General features: G+C 45.4%; 1 protein-coding gene across 7 annotated transcripts in view; it reads right to left on the bottom strand.

The window, feature by feature from the left end:
* The window catches only part of HERC1 (HECT and RLD domain containing E3 ubiquitin protein ligase family member 1), a 410083-nt gene that overhangs the window by 302906 nt on the left and 87481 nt on the right, over positions 1-19696 (bottom strand). For all 7 annotated transcript variants that reach the window (XM_029575639.1, XM_029575640.1, XM_029575646.1 and 4 more), the window contains exons 14-18: positions 10872-11093; positions 10392-10544; positions 10029-10161; positions 8236-8427; positions 971-1192 (exon numbers count right to left, since the gene is read on the bottom strand). In XM_029575639.1, the coding sequence (XP_029431499.1) occupies positions 971-1192; positions 8236-8427; positions 10029-10161; positions 10392-10544; positions 10872-11093 (922 nt within the window). The remainder of the gene's footprint in view (positions 1-970; positions 1193-8235; positions 8428-10028; positions 10162-10391; positions 10545-10871; positions 11094-19696) is intronic.

Here is a 19696-nt window from a genome sequence, read left to right as displayed (position 1 = left end):
GAATGAAAAAAGTATGCAGCACTTAAGAGGGTGGTTTCAAATGCACTACAGCAAGCCCCAAAAGAGCCAACTTTTATTGTATTGTCAGCCCTGGCACTCTAGTTGAGTGCGCTATTTTATTTTTATTTATTTACTTATTTTTTTTAGTTTGGTTGACAATATCATAAAAATACTCCCTTCTGTCCTAAAAAAAATCCAGTTCCCTGTTAGAAAATCCGTGTGCTTTTTATTCTGATTCAAAACTACAGAAACAGAGGGCTGAACTGATTCTTGTGCTCCCGATGCTAAAGGAAAGCTTTGCATGACAGTCTAAACATAAAACATGAAATGGCAAAGTTTATTCTTTATCTGTGGGAAGCGTGGATGTTGTTTATCTCTGTCTGCTCTATCATTTCATGTTGCAAAAGGCCAGTCCTTTTACACTCATTTTCTGTACACAGAAGTTCTGACATTTTCCATGTGTATGTCTAAGTGGCATTTCTCCATAAAAGGTTAGTATTTTAAAACTGTATGCAAGTATACTATGGCCTAGGATGAGAAGCATGAAAACGTTAATTGTGTGTATGTGATTGATAAATGAATTTGTTTCCTTTTATACTCCTAAGCTTTAGAAATATCACTGTTTCTCATCAGGGAATAAGGCACATCACCAAGTTACAAATGTGCTGTCCTGGCACAATGTCCTCAGACACTTGGGAACTGATATTCTTAATCTAGCACTGCTTTAAAATGGCTTCGAATGTCTATGAAATGGATTTTTGAAACCATGAGGACAGAGAGATTACTGGCTTTCCTAACAAAAGTTTAAAAATTCTTGAAAGATGAACAGTGGAACACTTTCATGCTTTGGAATGCACAGAAAGGAGACCCACACACAATCAAATGCTTTACTCATAATTGGTTTCATCATCTGACTTGAAATCTTAAACTGCAAACAGTAACATTTAGGACAAAATAGTACATTACTTACCTAGCTGAGGAATATCCATTTCTACGCCATTGCCAAACAATGGTGTTTTCAACCAGTATGTTGTATCTTGCTCCTCAGGTGAGAGAGGATAACCCTGGAGCATTCCACCAAGACAGCGTCCAATCAGGAGAGCAACAGTCCTCTCTAGATCCACAAGCCACACCCAAGACTGGGCAGGTTGTGGTAAGGGGACACCAGCAGGGTCAATAAGTTCTAATCCACCTAGAATAGCAATTTCAACATTGGTAGAGATACTTTGAAGCATTTAAGTCCTTATAAATGCCACATTGTTGAGCTCATAATTTCAATAATTATGTTTTTCCAGAGAAAAGATAAAAAAATTCCATATTACAAAACTTAATATCACATATGTACAGAATGTGCAAAATTACTGTTAAATTAAAAATGGCCAGAAAAATAACAGATATTCTTTAGCAAATAAACTATATTCCATGCAGACTCCCATTAAATATTTTGTTTAGACTACAAATTTATTTTAAAATATAATATAAATGAGCCATTCTGAGCAGTCCTACTAATGTAGCACTATACTAGGACTCAGTGCTGCAAACAAACTGCCACTAACAGTAAGAATTCTAAGGTACTGCATAGCGATGTCCATAAGATGAATATGAAAGCTATGAAAAGGTTCACAAGTTCTAGCGCAGTATGACAGTAACATGGGGCAATTTTTGAAGGGATTTCCGTAGGATTTCAGCATCTGGGCTCGCTCTGATAGTAACACCAATAGCGGTGCTATAAGAAAATTGGTTCTTACCTGCTAATTTTCGTTCCAGTAGTACTAAGGATCAGTCCAGAGAAGTGGGTTGTGTATCCGTACCAGCAGAGGGAGTCAGAGAACCAAAACTTTGGGCATTGCCATTTATACCAGAGTGCCACCTGCAGTTAGCCAGTATTGTCCTGTATCCAAGCCCATGACAAACCTAAGAAAGAAGCAGGAGGTAGCACCAAAAAACCCAGACAACCTCACCGCTCCAGACAAATTCAAAAAAACAACTGTGAAGAACTGCTCCAACAATCATACTTCAAAGGAGCTTCATAAGTAAACATAGGCCAACGCTAGCCAACACAGTCTTTCGGAATCAGTAGTAAGAGGTGGGCCTCTGGACTGATCCTTAGTACTACTGGAATGAAAATTAGCAGGTAAGAACCAATTTTCTTTTCCCAGTACATACAGGATCAGTCCAGAGAAGTGGGATGTACCCAAGCCACCCTACACTGGGCGGGCACCCGAAAGACCCGCACGCAAAACCCCTTCACCGAAGGGCGAGTCTTCCACCGCCTTAACATCGAATCGGTAATGTTTAGTGAAGGTGTGAAGAGAAGACCACACCGCTGCCCTGCAGATCTCCTGCGGTGACAGTAACTGACACTCCGCCCAGGAAGTAGCCTGGGCTCTAGTAGAGTGAGCTCTGATAACCGAGGGGGCTTGCTGACCCCGGGCTATGTATGCTGAACAAATGGCTTCTCTAATCCAATGAGAGATGGTCGCCTTAGATGCCTTATCACCCTTTTTTGAACCACCAAAGAGAACGAACAAACAAATGGTCAGAACAGCGGAAATCATTGGTAATTTCCAGATACCGTAACAAGACGCACCGAACATCTAAGAGATGACGCTCCCTGACCTGAAGAGAGTTCTGGGACCAACGCAGAAACCCCGGCAACTCCACAGTCTGATTTACGTGAAATGCCATAAACACTTTAGGAACAAAGGACAGAACCAGTGCGCAACGACACCTAATTGTCGGAAATCCACAGATAAGGATCTCGACACGAGAGCGCCTGCAATTCTGAAATCCGCCGGGCCGAACAAATGGCCACTAAAAACACCATCTTCAAAGTCAGATCCTTCAGGGAAAATCGGCGAAGAGGCTCGAACGGAGCGTTGCAGAAAACCCGGAGCACTAAGTTCAGATTCCAGTCTGGACAAACAAGTTTGACTGGAGGTCGTAAATGTTTGACCCCCTTCAAAAAACGGGCAATGTCCGGGTGTACAGCCAAGTCCTTGTCGAAGTAGACGCGGGAGATGGGCCAGGGGTAATGGTCCTTCGAGAGCCAAACGCACGAGATCCGCGAACATCGGCCTGCGCGGCCATTCTGGCGCCACCAGTACCACCCGTTCTGGGTGCAGTTCTATCCGACGAAGTCGACCGATGAGAGGCCAGGGGGGAAAGACATACAGAAGGATTCCTGTGGGCCATGGACACACGAGAGCGTCGATGCCCACTAATCCCTGCTCTCGACAATGACTGAAGAACCATTCTGTCTTCGCATCTGTCTGCGTCGCCATTAGATCCAATTGAGGCACTCCCCTTCTGGCGCAAATGCGGTGCCACGCATTGGCCGATAGCTCCCATTCCCCTCGGTCGAGCTGTTTGCTGAGAAAATCCGCCTGAACGTTCTCCACCCCCGCGGCATGAGACACTGCGATGCCCTCGAGATGCCGCTCCGCCCAGGTGAACAGGCGTGCCTCCAGTGCCACCGCGGGACTGCGTGTGCCGCCTTGTCGGTTGATGTACGCCACTGTCGTCGCATTGTCAGAGAAAACTCACACCATTTTGCCCTGAATCCAGGGGAGGAAGGCTTGTAAGGCCAGCCGCATTGCCCTCGTCTCGAGGCGATTGATGGAACATGAACTTTCAGTCTGCAACCAGAGACCTTGAGCTGATTTCCTCCTGCACACCGCTCCAACTGGTGAGGCTGGCATCGGTGGAGATGATCAGCCAATTCGCGGTGTTCAAGTCCACCCTCCGCTCCAGATTTCCGCACGACAGCCACCAACATAGACTGATTCTGGACTCCTGAAGATGTGGCATTGGTAGATGAAATTGTTCTGACACTGGATTCCACCGAACCAACAGTGCACGTTGTAATGGCCGCAAGTGAGCAAATGCCCAGGGAACCAATCCCAAGGTGGAAGCCATGGAGCCCAGGACCTGAAGATGATGCCACACTGTGGGAGACCGTCTCCATAACAGGGAGTGGACCTGGTCTTGTAACTTCATTATTCGATCCACCGATAGAAACACTTTGCCTTGTAAGGTATCGAATCGAGCTCCCAGATAAACCAGCTCCTGAGTGGGTTCCAAGTGACTTTTCTGGACGTTGACCACCCACCCTAACGACCTCAACATGGTCAGCACCATGTGGACCGACCTCTCGCACTCCTCTCGTGACTTTGAGCGAATCAACCAGTCGTCCAGGTACGGATGTACCAAGATGCCTTCCATCCGAAGGAATGCTGCTACCACCACCATCACTTTTGTGAATGTTCGGGGGGCTGTGGCGAGACCAAAAGGGAAGGGCTCGAAACTGAAAATGTTGTCTCAACACCTTGAAACGTAAGAACCTCTGGTGACACAATCAGATAGGTATATGAAGCTACGCCTCAGTGAGGTCCAAGGATGCCAAAAATTATCCTTTCCGAACTGCTGCCATCACTGTGCACAAGGTTTCCATCCGGAAACGCGGTACGCGAAGGCAGTGTTCACCTTCTGTAGGTCGTGGATAGGGCGAAACGTGTCCTCCTTTTTGGGGACCACAAAATAAATCGAATAACAGCCCCGGCCCTGTTGCGCCTCCAGAACCGGAACAATCGCTCAGAGGTCGAGAAGTCGACGAAGGTTTACCCGGACCGCCTCACACTTGTGAAGCGAGGCCACCAGGGACTCCACAAAGACCTCCCAGACCGGACGCGAGAATTCCAAGGCGTAGCCGTCCCTGATAACCTCCAAGACCCAGCGGTCTGATGTAATCCTTGCCCATTCCGTGTAAAAGTTGGATAATCTGCCTCAGACAGCTTCTACAACGGAATGGGCGTTCGTGGCTTCATTGGGTGAACTTGTTGACTGCGGTACCCAGGCGCCCCGAGTCTCTCCCGGGTTGCCGACCCCCACAAAAGGACTGCTGACGACCTGGAGTCGGCTTAGAAGAGGTTGCTGTCATATATCGACTAATCCTGTAGCAACGGCTGTTCCGAAAACGAGATAAGAGGTGGGAAGAACTTCTTCGACGATCTTCTGTCTTCAGGTAAACGGTTGCCCTTTGATTCCACCAACAACTTTACCAATTGGTCCAGTTCCTCCCCTAAAAGAAGCTTGCCTTCAAATGGCAGATTGCACAGCCGGGATTTTGAGGACAAATCCGCCGCCCAGTTCCGCAGCCAGAGTCGTCGTCGTGCAGAAACCATGGACACCATATTTCTCGCCGAGGTCCCAACCAGATCATAGAGAGGATCTGCTACATAAGCGATACCAGCCTCCAAACGGGCGAACTGCAATGCCCCTCTGCTGCCGGCGCCAACACTGTCCGTAGTCTCCTGAACCCAACACATGCACGCTCTCTGCATGAGACTAGCGCAGATCGCCGCAAGTAAACTCAAGAGCTGAGACTTCAAAGGCCCACTTCAACTGGATCTCCAGTTTCCGATCCTGCACGTCCTTCAGAGCTGCCGCCCCAGTCACCGGGATTGTGGTCTTCTTGGTGACCGCTGAGACTGCAGCGTCCACCTTAGGAACCTTGAGCAAATCCAACACATCCGTTGACAGGGGATATAACTTCGCCATTGCTCTGCCGACCTTCAGTCCCACATCAGGAGTCTTCCACTCCCTGTTCACCAGCTTTCGTACTTTCTTTGGCAAAATAAAGGCCATAGTGGGGCCCCTAATGCCATCTAGAACGGGGTTAACCCTTTCATTGTCCAATTCCTCTTGGGAAATTTTAAGCCCCAGCACCTCCAAAACTTGAGGAATAAGAGGGCGTAGCTCATCCCGTTTAAACAGCCAGACCACACTGGGATCGTCTCCCTCCGCCGACAAGGCCTCCAGGTCATTGGAAACATCCGTATCCACATCCACCTGGTCCGGGTCTGTTCCCGAGACCACCCCCATGGGTGGAGCGGCACCCGATCCCGGGCCCTGGGGAGCCTGTGCCCCCACATCTCTTGGACGGGTCTGATCCCTGGGAAGCTGACTGGAATCTGCACCTCGAGACTGTTTCTCCAGTGGGTGTCTTACGTCCCCTGGGGGACCGGGCTGCTTGACAGGTGCACGCTGGCATGCCAAAAATGCCTCATGCATGAAGAGTACAAATTCCGGGAATAATCCCTCCGGCCTCCCCTCCCCCCCTCCGAGGAACTGTGGGCACTGTGCCAGTACTCCCTAAGGAGTCCGCCCCTATAGGGGCCAAAACGGGAGGAGCCTCCTCCACCTGTGAATCCATCTCTAGAAGACCTTGTCCCTCCGTTTGAGAGGGGCCCTCCAACCCCAAGGAGCCCCCCAACTTTGAGGCACAAGTGGGACACAGAGAATTCGCATCCAGAACCTGAACGCGTGTACCACACATGCGGCAGGCCGAAGATGTCGAGCGCGGACCCATTGGGCAGGTGAGTCGCCACACGGCGCTAAGAGGAACAAGGCCGCGAAAATCAAACCCCTGCTCGCAGCCGCGTCACGGGAAAACCAGGCCAGGACGGATCAGACAACTACGGGGTAGAGATCGCAGCCGCAATGCGGGAAAAACAACAAGAGGCAGGTCGGAGGAAGCTGGCCCCAAAAACCGCTGAAAAAACTCCACCACAGCCCAGCTGCGCCTACCCGGCGCCAACTGAACAGGAAGGAAGAAAAGAGAAGAGAAAAAAATACAAACACCCGTGACCGCGAAAGGACCCCGACCGGGTCTGAAAAACAAAACTCATCCCTGTGCCTTCGATGTCCCCCGGAGCCCCGGGAGAGGAAGGACACCGTGCTACCAGCCTCCGGTCCCGGTCGTAACAGACCCGATCCCCGTGTGCAAACTCCTTATCTCCGCTCCGAAGGCAGCCGGCCAGCCTCACAGCAATGAAACTGAAAGCTTTTTTTTTTTTTTTTTTAAATAAACTTTACTCCATATGCTGAAGCAGGGATCGAAGGAGCAGCTGTAGCAGTGTCGGTGGGGTAAAACCAGGAGCCCCTGGAATTCACCCACCAACCCGAGGCGAGACTCAGATAGGGATTCCCAATCCCCCAGACTCCCAGCTTCCACTGAGGGATGGCCCACAAAGGTGCCTAACAACTCAGGAAGCGCCGCAAGTTCAAGAAAAAAAAAAACACTAACTGAAAAACCTAACTACAAAAAACTGCAGGAGTGTATCTCTACCCTCTGCTGGAATCAGAGAAATACTGGCTAACTGCAGGTGGCACTCTGGTATATATGGCAGTGCCCAAAGTTTTGGTTCTCTGACTCCCTTTGCTGGTATGGATACACAACCCACTTCTCTGGACTGATCCTGTACGTACTGGGAACATAGATACGCAGGACACTTAGTCGGGGGAGATGCAAGTTTCTGTCTGCCCAGCTAGGCTTAAACTTCTTTTGAGTTGGGATGGGGGTTTTCCCGCCACACATCATTCTCACTTTGGGCAAGAGGGAGGGGGCTGGGAGTGGGAGGGGAAGTGTTGGAGGTCAAAGTCAATATCTTTTAGCATGGAGTGGGGGGAATGGAGGCATAGCGACTGCTTCTTCTCTTACTGCACAGATAAAAGCAAGCTATGAGGAGTTTGGGGTGGGGAGGCTGGTGACAACTTTCTTTTTAAGCAGAGGAAAGGGGGAGGGGTCATAAGACTGCTACTGCCCCAACAAATAGCTACTGCTATATACTTCAACAAATAACCCTCCTACAACACATGTTGCACAACCTATCCACACTTTGAAGGCCGGATCATACATGTAGCTTATTGCAGATGAATATATGACAAAAAAAGGATACCAATTTTTCCTATTTTCAATGTAAAATCTGAACAGATTTTGGGGCCCAAGAAAAATTATGCGGTCAATGAAACTTGGCTGTGTACATTAAAGTAGTTCTATATATTTGGCCAGATGCTGAAGTCAACACACCTGAGGCATGTGTTGCAGTCCCTTGTGTTACTGACTACTTGCACCACAAACTACAGTACAGAATGAAAAAAGTTTCTTAAATTGTCAGTTTAAAGGTTATGCTTTCTTCCACCTGCTGGAATCAGAGAAATACTGGGGGATCGCAGATGGCACACTGGGTTATCAGGGGGTGCGCCTTTTCAGTTTTTTCTCTGACTCCATCTGCTGGAAGGGAGGCATAACCCAGCAGTCTGGACTGATCCAGGTACATACAGGGAAAGCACATTACAAGCAATAGTATATTGCTTCTTCTGGTCATCTTATGACGAGTGGCTTCTCTGGCCACACAACATAATATAAAACCCTGGATTTTATTGTGTGCTTACCATGAAGAGGCCACTGCAGTTCTTGGTCCTCCAAGAGAGCAGCAGCTGGTAGCAGTCTGTTAAGGCAATCAAGAGGTGGTATCAAATCTAGCATGTAACTCAGTAAGGGCCGGGCCACTGATACAGGCAGTAAAAGCAACGAGTTCACAATCTGACATAGCATACTGCCAGCTGCAGATACATAAATTACATCTAAAAAAGGAAAGAAAATATGCCATTAGGATAATACAATGGAGGTACCTTTCAAGTTTCACACAGACAGTCTGTTATTTCAATTATTATTCCCTTGTGGCAAAAAGGTCATCTTTGTACCTGTTGAAATTTCTTATTTTGCACTGAGATCTGTTTCTCCAGTTAGACCTCTTTTTCTTGGCAACCCTTAAACTGAAATGCAGGTGGCAGCCTAACTCCTGCTGTGGTCTGCAGTTTCTGACAGCTAGGGCTAAATAGGTTAAGGTGCTGAATACCACAAAGCGAGGCTTGAAATATACACTACCCCAGTAGCCACAAGAAAGTGCAATGTTGCAACATTATGTAGTATCATTGGTCAGAAACCTATCACTTTATGTCCTGATTGGTCCTTCCAAGACAGCCCACAGAGAACTAGCCCAGAACTCACTACAGCTCTCCAGAGGAACAAGTTCAGTGCTAAGGCCTGGTCCCAGTGTTAAAGCCTGGTCATCCTTGTGAGGAAAGCCTAATCTGAACCTCCCCAGTGAAGTGAAACTATATATGAAGCATTATTTTACCTTATTTGGCTGTTTGGTAAATTTACAACTTTTTTCTGTTCACTGCTCTGTTTGTTAGCTTGTTAGGTGGAAGTCATGGTCATTGCTTAGGGGAGATATCTAGTGACTGCATTGAGGTCCCATAATTGCAGGGTTCCGAAGGAGATGTGGTGCAAGGTTCCCAGCCCAGGACCAACCAAACAATGCAAGTTGGGAAGGGACATAAAATATGGGGAAAAACTGCTGGGGAGTGGCGAATGAAGGCTCATGGTGCCGGATCTCATGCCTGGTTCCAACTAAGCTGAAATGCAAAGCAGCAAGTGGAAACTGCTGGATCAACAATTTTTAATCAGAAGGTGGCCAGAAGGCCATTAAATTTCATAGTACTATGGCAGAAATCCACTGGTAAACGGTGTCAATAAAAATGCAGCCTTCATTTCTAATTACTAAGTTATGAAGGTGCCAATAATTCAAAAGATCTAAGTGCCTAACTTAAAAGTAGTTAGGCACTTAGATCTCCCAAAATGAAGATCTCCCCCTACTGAGGACCTACATTTAGGAATCTGTTTTCAGTAGTTCCCTAAATTTCAGTGCCTCAGTTTTAGGCTCCTAAAGTTTGGCAAATTTTCAGACAAAAATGAAAGCACCCAAATGTAGCTGAAAATGTATCTAGGTGCCCAAGTCAGATTTTCAGCTTCCTTTGAATATGACTAAGCTTCAGAAGCATTTTTGCTGCTCTGGATGCAATACAGGGGTCAAATACTCTCAACCCACAATGGGAGGGGGCTTGCTGCCATGTGAGGCCCTGATGATAGGGGATAGCATGCCAGGGGGTATTCTCTTCCACTTTCCAAGTATTCTAGAGATGCTAGATCATCTTACAACACCAGAGAAAAACGAGGGAGGAAAATAATTTGTTAACAGACCTAAGAGCATATTTCTTGTGGTACAAGGTGTGCCATTGTAGAAGGAAATCATTTTAAAGTCTTGTATCATAGCATGCTTCTTGGTGTCTCCTCAAAGACACTGCTTTCACAGACTAGACTTTTGCTTAACGATTCATACCTCTCAATTTTTCCCCAATGCTGCCATTTCGAGAGCTCTCCTTAAGTAAAGTTGCAGAACGTGAAAAGATGTCAGTGGCATGAGGCAGCAAAAGCTGAAGATGTTTGTGCAACAGTGGCACGCTGCTGGAATTCTGAAAGCAACAGGATTGAAATGACTATTGGTGGTAAAAAAGAAAAAAAAAAAAAAAAGGAAAAAAATATAAGGTTTAATGCCAATGAAAAGGCACAAAAGAAGGCAGTCGTCAAGAAAGTGCTAGCAATATATGCAGAACAGAAGAAACCTTCTTGAAAATCAGGGCACTACTTATTTGAAGAAAATTTGGTGCAGTACCTTACCAATAGATACCTTAAAAGCTCCTACCTCATTGACAATGTTGATGTGGCAGTATGCCAAGAGTTGTTTCTGCAAAGAGCACAGAAGCTCATGAAGGTGAGCAGGCTGGCTGTTTTCAGATGACGACGTCCCAAGTAAACATTTATCACTGTTTTTTTCCAGCTCTCCAAATGCTTGGTCCTTGTTAGATAAAATAGTTTGGTGTTTAATATCTTAACCCTTTTGTTTGTTTTAGCCACTACCAAAGTTCAGTTAATGCTGTTTTACCCACAGAGATGACAGATTATTGCCCTTAATATATTTACATATATACAAAGAGAAATAAATAGTTAGAAATAAGCACAAGCCAAAAATTCTTCCTTCTGCAATTCTTTATGAATAAAGCTCAAGGGGAAAAGTATACCATGCAGTCAGTAAGTCTGAAATTTAAAAAAAAGAAAGAATATTTAAAGACACAACACAAACACTTTGATAAATTACCAAAACAAATGAGATAACTGGGCTTACTGTGTAAAATCCTAAGTTTCTTAAGAGGGTCTTCATTAGAATTTCAGCTAGATGAGTGTCAGGGTGACTGCCTTGGGAACCATATGGTTGATCTGAGGGACTTCCATAGCCAAGACATAAAGTAGAAGCTTCTATAGCATCAGCAGGTGAACTATAACCCAGTAAGGAAGCCACATGTGTATGATCCTGCAAACTTGTCAAAATAATATCCAACTGCATTCTCTGTAAAAGAAAAAAAAAAGAAACAAGTAATAAACTTTGGAAAGTACACAGTACCACAGTCATTTCTAAGGAGCACCAATATCTGTCCAGGGTACAAATGGGAGAAAGCAAAATTGCTTACCTTGTAATAGGTGTTATCCCAGGACAGCAGGATGTAGTCCTCACATATGGGTGACATCAGTAATGGAGCCCTATATGGAAAAACTTCTGTCAAAGTTTCTAGAAACTTTTGACTGGCACAGTGTGCCCACTGAGCATGCTCAGCATGCCATGATATGCCTGGCCACAGGGGTCTCCCTTCAGTCTTTTTTGTAGCAATTTGCGTTAGCCAAAAATAAAATAATAAAATGTATCGGACCCAACTCCGCGGGGTGGCGGGTGGGTTTCGTGAGGACTACATCCTGCTGTCCTGGGATAACACCTATTACAAGGTAAGCAATTTTGCTTTATCCCAGGACAAGCAGGATGCTAGTCCTCACATATGGGTGATTAGCATGCTACAGGCCGAGTTATCCTTGTATTGGACCAACAGTGTACAACTTGTGCAACAGGCACAACAACTGGCGTACTGTTGGGGAAAAATGAGGCAGCCTGAAATCACGAAAGGTGGGATGCAGAAGGAGTTGGATTATGCTGGAAACAAGTTCTTTAAGACAGCTTGTCCATAGGCTGAATCTTGTCGTCCTTCCTTGTCGAGACAGTAGTGGGCCGCAAAGGTATGAAGAGAACTCCATGTTGCTGCTTTACATATGTCAAGGATTGGCACTGAACAATAGTGTGCTACTGAGGTTGACATTGCCCTTACTGAATGTGCCCTTACTCATCCTTGGAGAGGAAGGCCTGCTTTTTCATAACAAAACTGTATGCAATCTGCTAACCAGTTGGATAAAGTATGTTTACCCACTGCTTTACCCAGTTTGTTTGGATCATAAGATACAAAGAGTTGATTGGATTTCCTGTGGACTGCAGTGCGGTCTAAGTAAAATGCTAGCTCATGTTTACAATCCAAGGTATGTAAGGTCCTTTTCACCTTTGTGAGAGTGAGGTTTTGGGAAGAATGTGGGTAAAACTATGAATTGGTTTAAGTGGATTTCCGTAACTACCTTGGGAAGGAATTTTGGATGTGTACGGAGAACCACTCTGTCATGTAGGACTTTTGTATAGGGTGCGTATGTGACAAGTGCTTGTAACTCACTAACCCTTCTAGCCGATGTAATGGCTATGAGGAAGATAGTTTTCCATGAGAGAAATTTGAGATCGCAGGAATCTATAGGTTCGAAAGGAGAACGCATGAGTCTTGTTAAAACCAGATTCAGGTCCCATTCTGTGACTGGTGGTCTAATTGGTGGTTTAAGGTGCATTAAACCTCTCATAAATCTACTGACGAGAGGTTGCGTTGAAATAGGTGCATCTCCCATCTTGTTATGGTAAGCTGAGATTGCACTTAAATGCACTCGTACAGATGAAGTCTGAAGACCAGAGTCTGACAGATGGCATAAATAGTCTAATGGGGAAGTTGTAGAGCAGGAGAAAGGATCAATACTCTTTTGCCTGCACCACAAAGTAAACCTTTTCCATTTCGAAGAGTAGTTCTTTCGTGTTGAAGGTTTACGTGAAGCTAAAAGCACTTGAGATACATGGGATGAAAGATTGAGTGGTTGTAAGATCAAGCTTTCAACATCCATGCTGTCAGGGATAGGGGTTGAAGGTTGGGATGGCTCAACCGTCCCTGATCCTGAGTTATGAGAGTGGGGGCTACTCCCAGACGAATTGGATCCCTGACTGAGAGGTCTAGAAGTGTGGGAAACCATACTTGTCGAGGCCAATATGGGGCTATGAAGATCATGGAGCCCTTGTCCTGTTGTAGCTTCACTAGAGTTTTGGTTATGAGCGGTATCGGAGGATACGCGTAGAGAAGGCCTGATTTCCAAGGGCGAGCAAAGGCATCCTTGGCTGGCTGGTTTTTCTGTTTGTGTAGAAAACAGAATTTGTCCACTTTGTGATTCAGATGAGACGCAAAGAGGTCTATAGTTGGTTGTCCCCAACGTTGAAATATCTTGGTCGTTACTAGGGGATCGAGAGACCACTCGTGAGGTTGGAAGTGACGACTGAGGCGATCTGCCATTACTTTGTGAATGCCTGCCAGATAAGTGGCCCGGAGAAACATTGAGTGTGTTAGGGCCCAGGCCCAAATCTGTGCAGGTTCTTGACAAAGGAGATACGAGTCCGTACCTCCCTGTTTGTTGATGTACCACATGGAAAATGCGTTGTCTGTTTGTATCAGAACAGTCTTGTGCGAAAGGCAGTCCTTGAACACATGTAGCGCATAACGTATAGCTCGAAGCTCTAGGAAGTTTATATGAAAAGTTGCTTTAAGTTTCATCCAAGTACCTTGGGTCTGGAGATGGCCAATGTGTGCTCCCCAGCCTGAGGTGGATGCATCTGTAGTTAATGTCACTTGCACAATTGGTTGTTGGAAAGGTAGGCCCTTGAGCAAGTTGTCCATGTTTGTCCACCAGAGGAGTGAGGAATGTAGTTCTTGAGTTATTCAGATAGGGAAAGACATTGGTTGAATGGCTTGTATCCATTGACTTTTGAGCGTCCATTGAGTGAGTCTCATAGCTAATTTGGCTATAGGAGTGACGTGGACTGTGGAGGCCATGTGACCCAAGAGGGTGAGACATTGATGTGCGGTTATCTGCGTGCGTGCTCGAAGAGAGCCAGTTAACGAGGCTAGTGTCTGTGCACGGTCCTTTGGTAGGAAGGCTTTTGCTGTTATGGTGTTTAACTCTGCTCCGATGAACTGTAACCTGTGAGACTGTGTGAAGTGGGATTTCTGGTAGTTGATGAGGAATCCCAAGGAATGGAGAAGATTTATTGTGAGCTGGAGAGAATTGAGAGCTCCTTGGTGTGTTTGACTCCTGATGAGCCAATCATCTAGATAAGGAAACACGTGCATGCCCTGCTTGTGCAAGTGAGCCGCTGCCACTGCTAGACACTTTGTGAACACTCGAGGTGCTGAGGCAAGGCTGAATGGTAGTACCCTGTATTGGAAATGTTGAATATCCACGAGGAGTCGTAGATACTTGCGATGAGGAGGGAATATGGGAATGTGAGCGTATGCGTCTTGAAGATCCAGAGAACAGAGCCAATCTCCCTTTTGAAGTAGAGGTAACATGGTGCCTAGAGAAACCATCCTGAATTTTTCTTTTCTCAGAAATTTGTTGAGAGTCTAGGATTTCTGAGGTCTAGGATTGGACGTAGGCCTCCGGTTTTCTTTGGAATGAGGAAATAACGGGAGTAAAATCCTCTGCCCTGGCTCTCAGAAGGGTGGATAATTCTGTTTGTAGAATTGTGGATTGGTCTTTTATTGTCCAAAACGAAGTGGGAAGAGTGTCGTTTGGTATAGTGAGAAAATCCAAGTGGTACCCCTGAGATGTGATGGAAAGTACCCACTGGTCTGTGGTTATGAATGACCAATTGGGATGGAAGAATGTGATCCGACCACCCACTGGTATGTGTGGTGCCGGATTGGTAGAGAGGATGCTATTCCCTGGAATCACTTCAAAACCCCAATGTGGATGCTGTCTGTGGAGGGGGTTGTGGTCTGGTTGTTCTTGACTGTCTAGGTTGTGACCACTGAGGTGATCTAGATGAACGCCCACGTGTAGGAGGAGGATAATATCTTCTCGGCCTGTAGTAAGGACGCTTAGGCTCTTTCCTTGGGAGTCTCTTTGATGTTTGAGACTCTTTAGGTATAGATGACAATTGTTTTAGAGTTTCTGAATGTTCTTTCAACAGAGAAACTGCTTCTTTAACTTTATCGCCAAATAAGTTCTCCCCTACACAAGGGAGATCTGCTAATTTGTCTTGTATTTTGGGTCTTAGGTCAGATGCCTTAAGCCAGGCCCATCGTCGAGCACTGATACCATTGGCCGACATCCTGGATGCAGTTTCAAATGAGTCGTATGCTGCATGAACCTCATGTTTGCCTGCTTCTAGGACTTTATGAATGATAGTTGAAAAGGATTCTTGAAGTTGCTGGGGGGAGATCCTCAGAGAGTTCCTGTATTTGTTTCCATAGGTTTCGCTGGTATTGAGTCATATACAATTGGTAGGCAGCAATCCTGGATACCAACATAGAACCTTGAAACATTTTTCTACCAAGGTGGTCTAGGAACCTATTATCTTTGCCTGGTGGGGTTGAAGAGTGAGTTTTCACTCTTTTTGATTTTTTCTGTGCTGACTCAACTATCACTGATTGGTGAGGTAATTGAGTCTTTTGAAACCCCGGGATGTGTTGGACCAAGTATGTTGCATCTATTCTTTTGTTGACTGGAGGGATGGAGCAGGGATGTTCCCATACCCTGTGCAATAACTCTACCAGTACTTCGTGGACTGGAACTGCCAAAACCTCCTTGGGTAGGTCCACAAATTGCAGCACTTCTAATGTCTTTTGTCTGGAATCATCCTCAGTGTGTAATTGGAAAGGGCTGGTGTCTGCCATCTCCTTGACAAAGTTGGAGAATGAAAGATCCTCCTGAGGAGAACGTCTTCTCTCTTCTGGAGGTGATGGTTCAGAGAGGACTTCCTCTGAGGATGTGTCTGTATCTGTATCTTGCCAAGTGTCCGGTGTATGAGGATGAAGAGGTGTAGAAGGTGTATACTCCCTTGGCCTCGATGGATGTTCCAACGGTTTAGATGGAAGTAATGGTGATATTGGTGGATGAGGGCGTGTAATCCCCGATGGACCAGGGATTGGCTCTGAAGGTGGAAGTTTCCTTGGAATATCCTCTCCAGTGGGTGGTGGTATTGTTGGTTCTGGAGATATTATCGGAATGGCTCCGATAACAGTGTCTAGTTTTGCCAAAATCGGTGCAAAGACAGACAAATCAGGCATTGGCATCGATGGCATCAAGGGTGGTGGCGCTAGTGAATCAGCGATGGCATCGATGGAATCGTCGACGGTATCGGCAAGTTCATGAGAACCGGCGTCGACGGCATCGGTGGTGTGGATGGTTTTGGCGATGGCCTCGATGGCAGAGTTGGCATCGCACAGAGGAGCGCATCATAGAAACATAGAAACATAGAAATGACGGCAGAAGAAGACCAAATGGCCCATCCAGTCTGCCCAGCAAGCTTCCCTCATTTTTTCTCTCATACTTATCTGTTTCTCTTAGCTCTTGGTTCTAATTCCCTTCCACCCCCGCCATTAATGTAGAGAGCGGTGATGGAGCTGCATCCAAGTGAAATATCTAGCTTGATTAGTTAGAGGTAGTAGGGGTAGTAACCGCCGCAATAAGCAAGCTACACCCATGCATCGTGTACTGCCTGGCATATATAGTCGTCCAGTTCCGCCCGCATAGCTGGTGAGACAGGAGCAGCTATGGGGGGAGGCAGTGAAGGTGATTCCGGTACTTCCCCAGAGCCCTGAGGAAGTACGGTTCCCGGCACCGATATCGGTGGGTATCGCCTCGGCTTAGAAGGCCTCGGTGATGCGTCGTCTCTCTGAGGTTTCTTAGGTTGCGACCCAGGAACCCTCGATGGATCACCGGGTATCGGGTCGATGTCTGGATCGTGTGGCCTCCAATGCCAATGTTTTTGCTTACTTTCGACAGTCTTTTCGATGATTGATACCGACCTGAACGAAGATGTAGATGGGGTTGGTGATGCTCTATCTCCTGCCTCATCAGGTGCTCGCTTTTTTAGCACGGACTTTGCGAATCGCTCCAGCCGGAGACGATTGTGTGGATGTTGATGAAGGCATCAATTGCAAATGGAACAAGTGCTCCATTTTCTCCATCTGGAATTTTCTCCCTTTTGGCGTCATTTCGGCACACTTTAAACAAGTTAACACGTCATGCTTTTCTCCAGGACACAACACACATTCTAAATGTGGGTCTGTAATAGACATATTACGGCAGCAGATTGGGCATTTTTTGAAACCCGAGGCCATAGTTAAGTCGGACAGCCGTCGACGACTTGAAGGCCAAAAAGGATGGTACGGAACAGACAAAATGGATAGAAAAAACTTACCACGATGGTATACATGAGAGACCCCTGCGGTTGTAAGGTTTCTCCTAAGTTTTTATAAACTTTGAGGTAAAATTTACTTCAGAGGACTCCTGATACCCGCGAGGCTAATGGCTCAGCGGAAAAAAAGAAGACTGAAGGGAGACCCCTGTGGCCAGGAATATCATGGCATGCTGAGCATGCTCAGTGGGCACAGTGTGCCAGTCAAAAGTTTCTAGAAACTTTGACAGAAGTTTTTCCGTATAGGGCTCCATTACTGATGTCACCCATATGTGAGGACTAGCATCCTGCTTGTCCTGGGATAAAGATATTTCTTTTATAGAAGAGCATTTGCATGAACAAGCAAAATAAAGTGGGAAAACGACAATGGGGTCAGATAGAATACATCCTATGATATTAGAGTAGCTCATAGAGGTTTTAGCAGTTCCACTCAGTTCTAGTCAATCATGCTTTGAAGACAAGAGGACTGGAGGAGAAGAGAAATAGGGAGGAGGCTTGTAACTACAACCTCAGTGCTTGGTAAATCAATGGAGTTACTACTAACAAAGAACTATGCAGTATTTGAATCTAACAGGTTACATGATCCAAAGCAACATTATTTTATCAAATAGAGATGTCAATAAACCTAATCAACTTCTTTGATTGGGTGACCAAAAAATTAGATCAAGGTGCATGCTGAATGTGGTACACTTGAATTTCAATAAAGCTCTGAATGCTGTCAGAGGCTCTTATAAAAAGGATAGCCTACAGGTGCTTAACTGGGTTAGAATCCAGCCAAGTGATAGACAGAATGTAGTGATGAATGAAAATGAAATGAAGTGATTAATGAAAATGATTAGCCCTGAAGTGCCTCAGTAATCAGTCTTGGGGTCAGTTATGTTGGTTGAATGCTTTCAATATGTGATAAAGCAGAGAAATTATTAGGTAAAATTTGGCTTTGTGCAGATGATGCTAAGATTTGTAGCAAAGTAGATACTCCTGATTGAGTAGACAAAACAAAGTGATCTAAAAAAAGCTTGAAGAACAGGCAAATCCTTGGTAGCTAAGATTCTATGCAGACTGCATTCACAGCTTATGAAGGGAGAGAGTTTCAGCCATCACTCAAAGAGAACACCTAATGGCCAGATTTAGGGACCACATTAGCAAGGTTCCAGGGGGAGCTACCATATATGGCCTACAATGGCTAGTCTGAGGTGGGAGGGGAGGTATAAAATAGGGGAAAAATCCATGGGTAGTTGAAAACAAAGGCTCATGGCACAATAGTCCAATAGAAGATGGTTCCCATTGAGCCAGAAGTTCAAAAAGAAGCAAGAAGAAACCACTGGGCCAAGAAAAAAAAATTAAAATGTTAGAATAAGAAAACAATAGACTAATGTATACTGTATCTGTCTACCAGTTCATCAAATTCAAATAAGCACTACAGCCTTGAGTCAACAAACTTCAAGGGTATGCAAATATGCATAAGAGTAAATCTCTACAGAACAAAATAAATCTCACACATAGGCTTGAAATTTTTGCAACATGTTTTTTTTATTTTTAGATTTCCTGGTCATACTTGTTCTGTATTATATTATGGATTTCTTATACTATGGAATTCTCTAAGAAGCAATGATAATGCGGTATAAAATTTTAAATAAAAAAATGTATCACACTGTCTACACAGCTCAGAATGTATCCAGAATTGAAGGCAATATTCAGCTACTGTACGGCTCGGCTAGTTAGTCGGATAACCATATCCGGCTAATTAGCAGGGTATATTCAGCGGCGGTTGTGCCACTGAATATACCCTATAGGAAAATTGGTTACCACCTGATAATTTTCGTTCCTGTAGTACCACAGATCAGCACAAAGAGAGAGTGGAGTAGGAAGCACATGCATTTAGGTAATTAGCAACAAAATAATTTGTGGAAAATAATTAACTGGGCAATAACAGTTTAACAAGCAAAATAGTTTTTTATTCTGTTTGTGCACACATCAGTTGTGCACAAATATTCAATACCGCAATAGACCAATGCTTATAGTTGGAAGACCCCGACACGGCCGTGTTTCGCGTCAGGCTGCGTCAGGGGGACCGGAATTTTCAAAATCTATAATCAAACAAACATCATGTAGTTATTGTTATTTCCCCCCCCCCACTCTTCCCCCCCACTCTTCCCCCCCTCCCTGTTTCCTGTCCCATCCCCCTCCCTCCCTTCTCCCTCTTCCCCCTCCTCCCCCTGACCTGTGCCATACCCTTCTTACAATCACATTTATGTTTACCTGCTTTGTTGTTTTACACATTACCATTTCTGTGTCTTGGTCCTCCCTTTAATTGATAACCATTTTTGTACCCTTGTGTCCGCCTAATTGCACAATAACTACATGATGTTTGATTATAGATTTTGAAAATTCCGGTCCCCCTGACGCAGCCTGACACGAAACACAGCCGTGTCGGGGTCTTCCAACTATAAGCATTGGTCTATTGCGGTATTGAATATTTGTGCACAACTGATGTGTGCACAAACAGAATAAAAAACTATTTTGCTTGTTAAACTGTTATTGCCCATACCACAGATCAGACCAGACTCCTG

Source organism: Rhinatrema bivittatum, chromosome 13, assembly GCF_901001135.1.
Source record: "Rhinatrema bivittatum chromosome 13, aRhiBiv1.1, whole genome shotgun sequence".
Classification (NCBI taxonomy): Eukaryota; Metazoa; Chordata; class Amphibia; order Gymnophiona; family Rhinatrematidae; genus Rhinatrema; species Rhinatrema bivittatum.
Note: the sequence above shows the minus strand (reverse complement) of the source record. Positions and strands in the feature narration are given on the sequence as shown.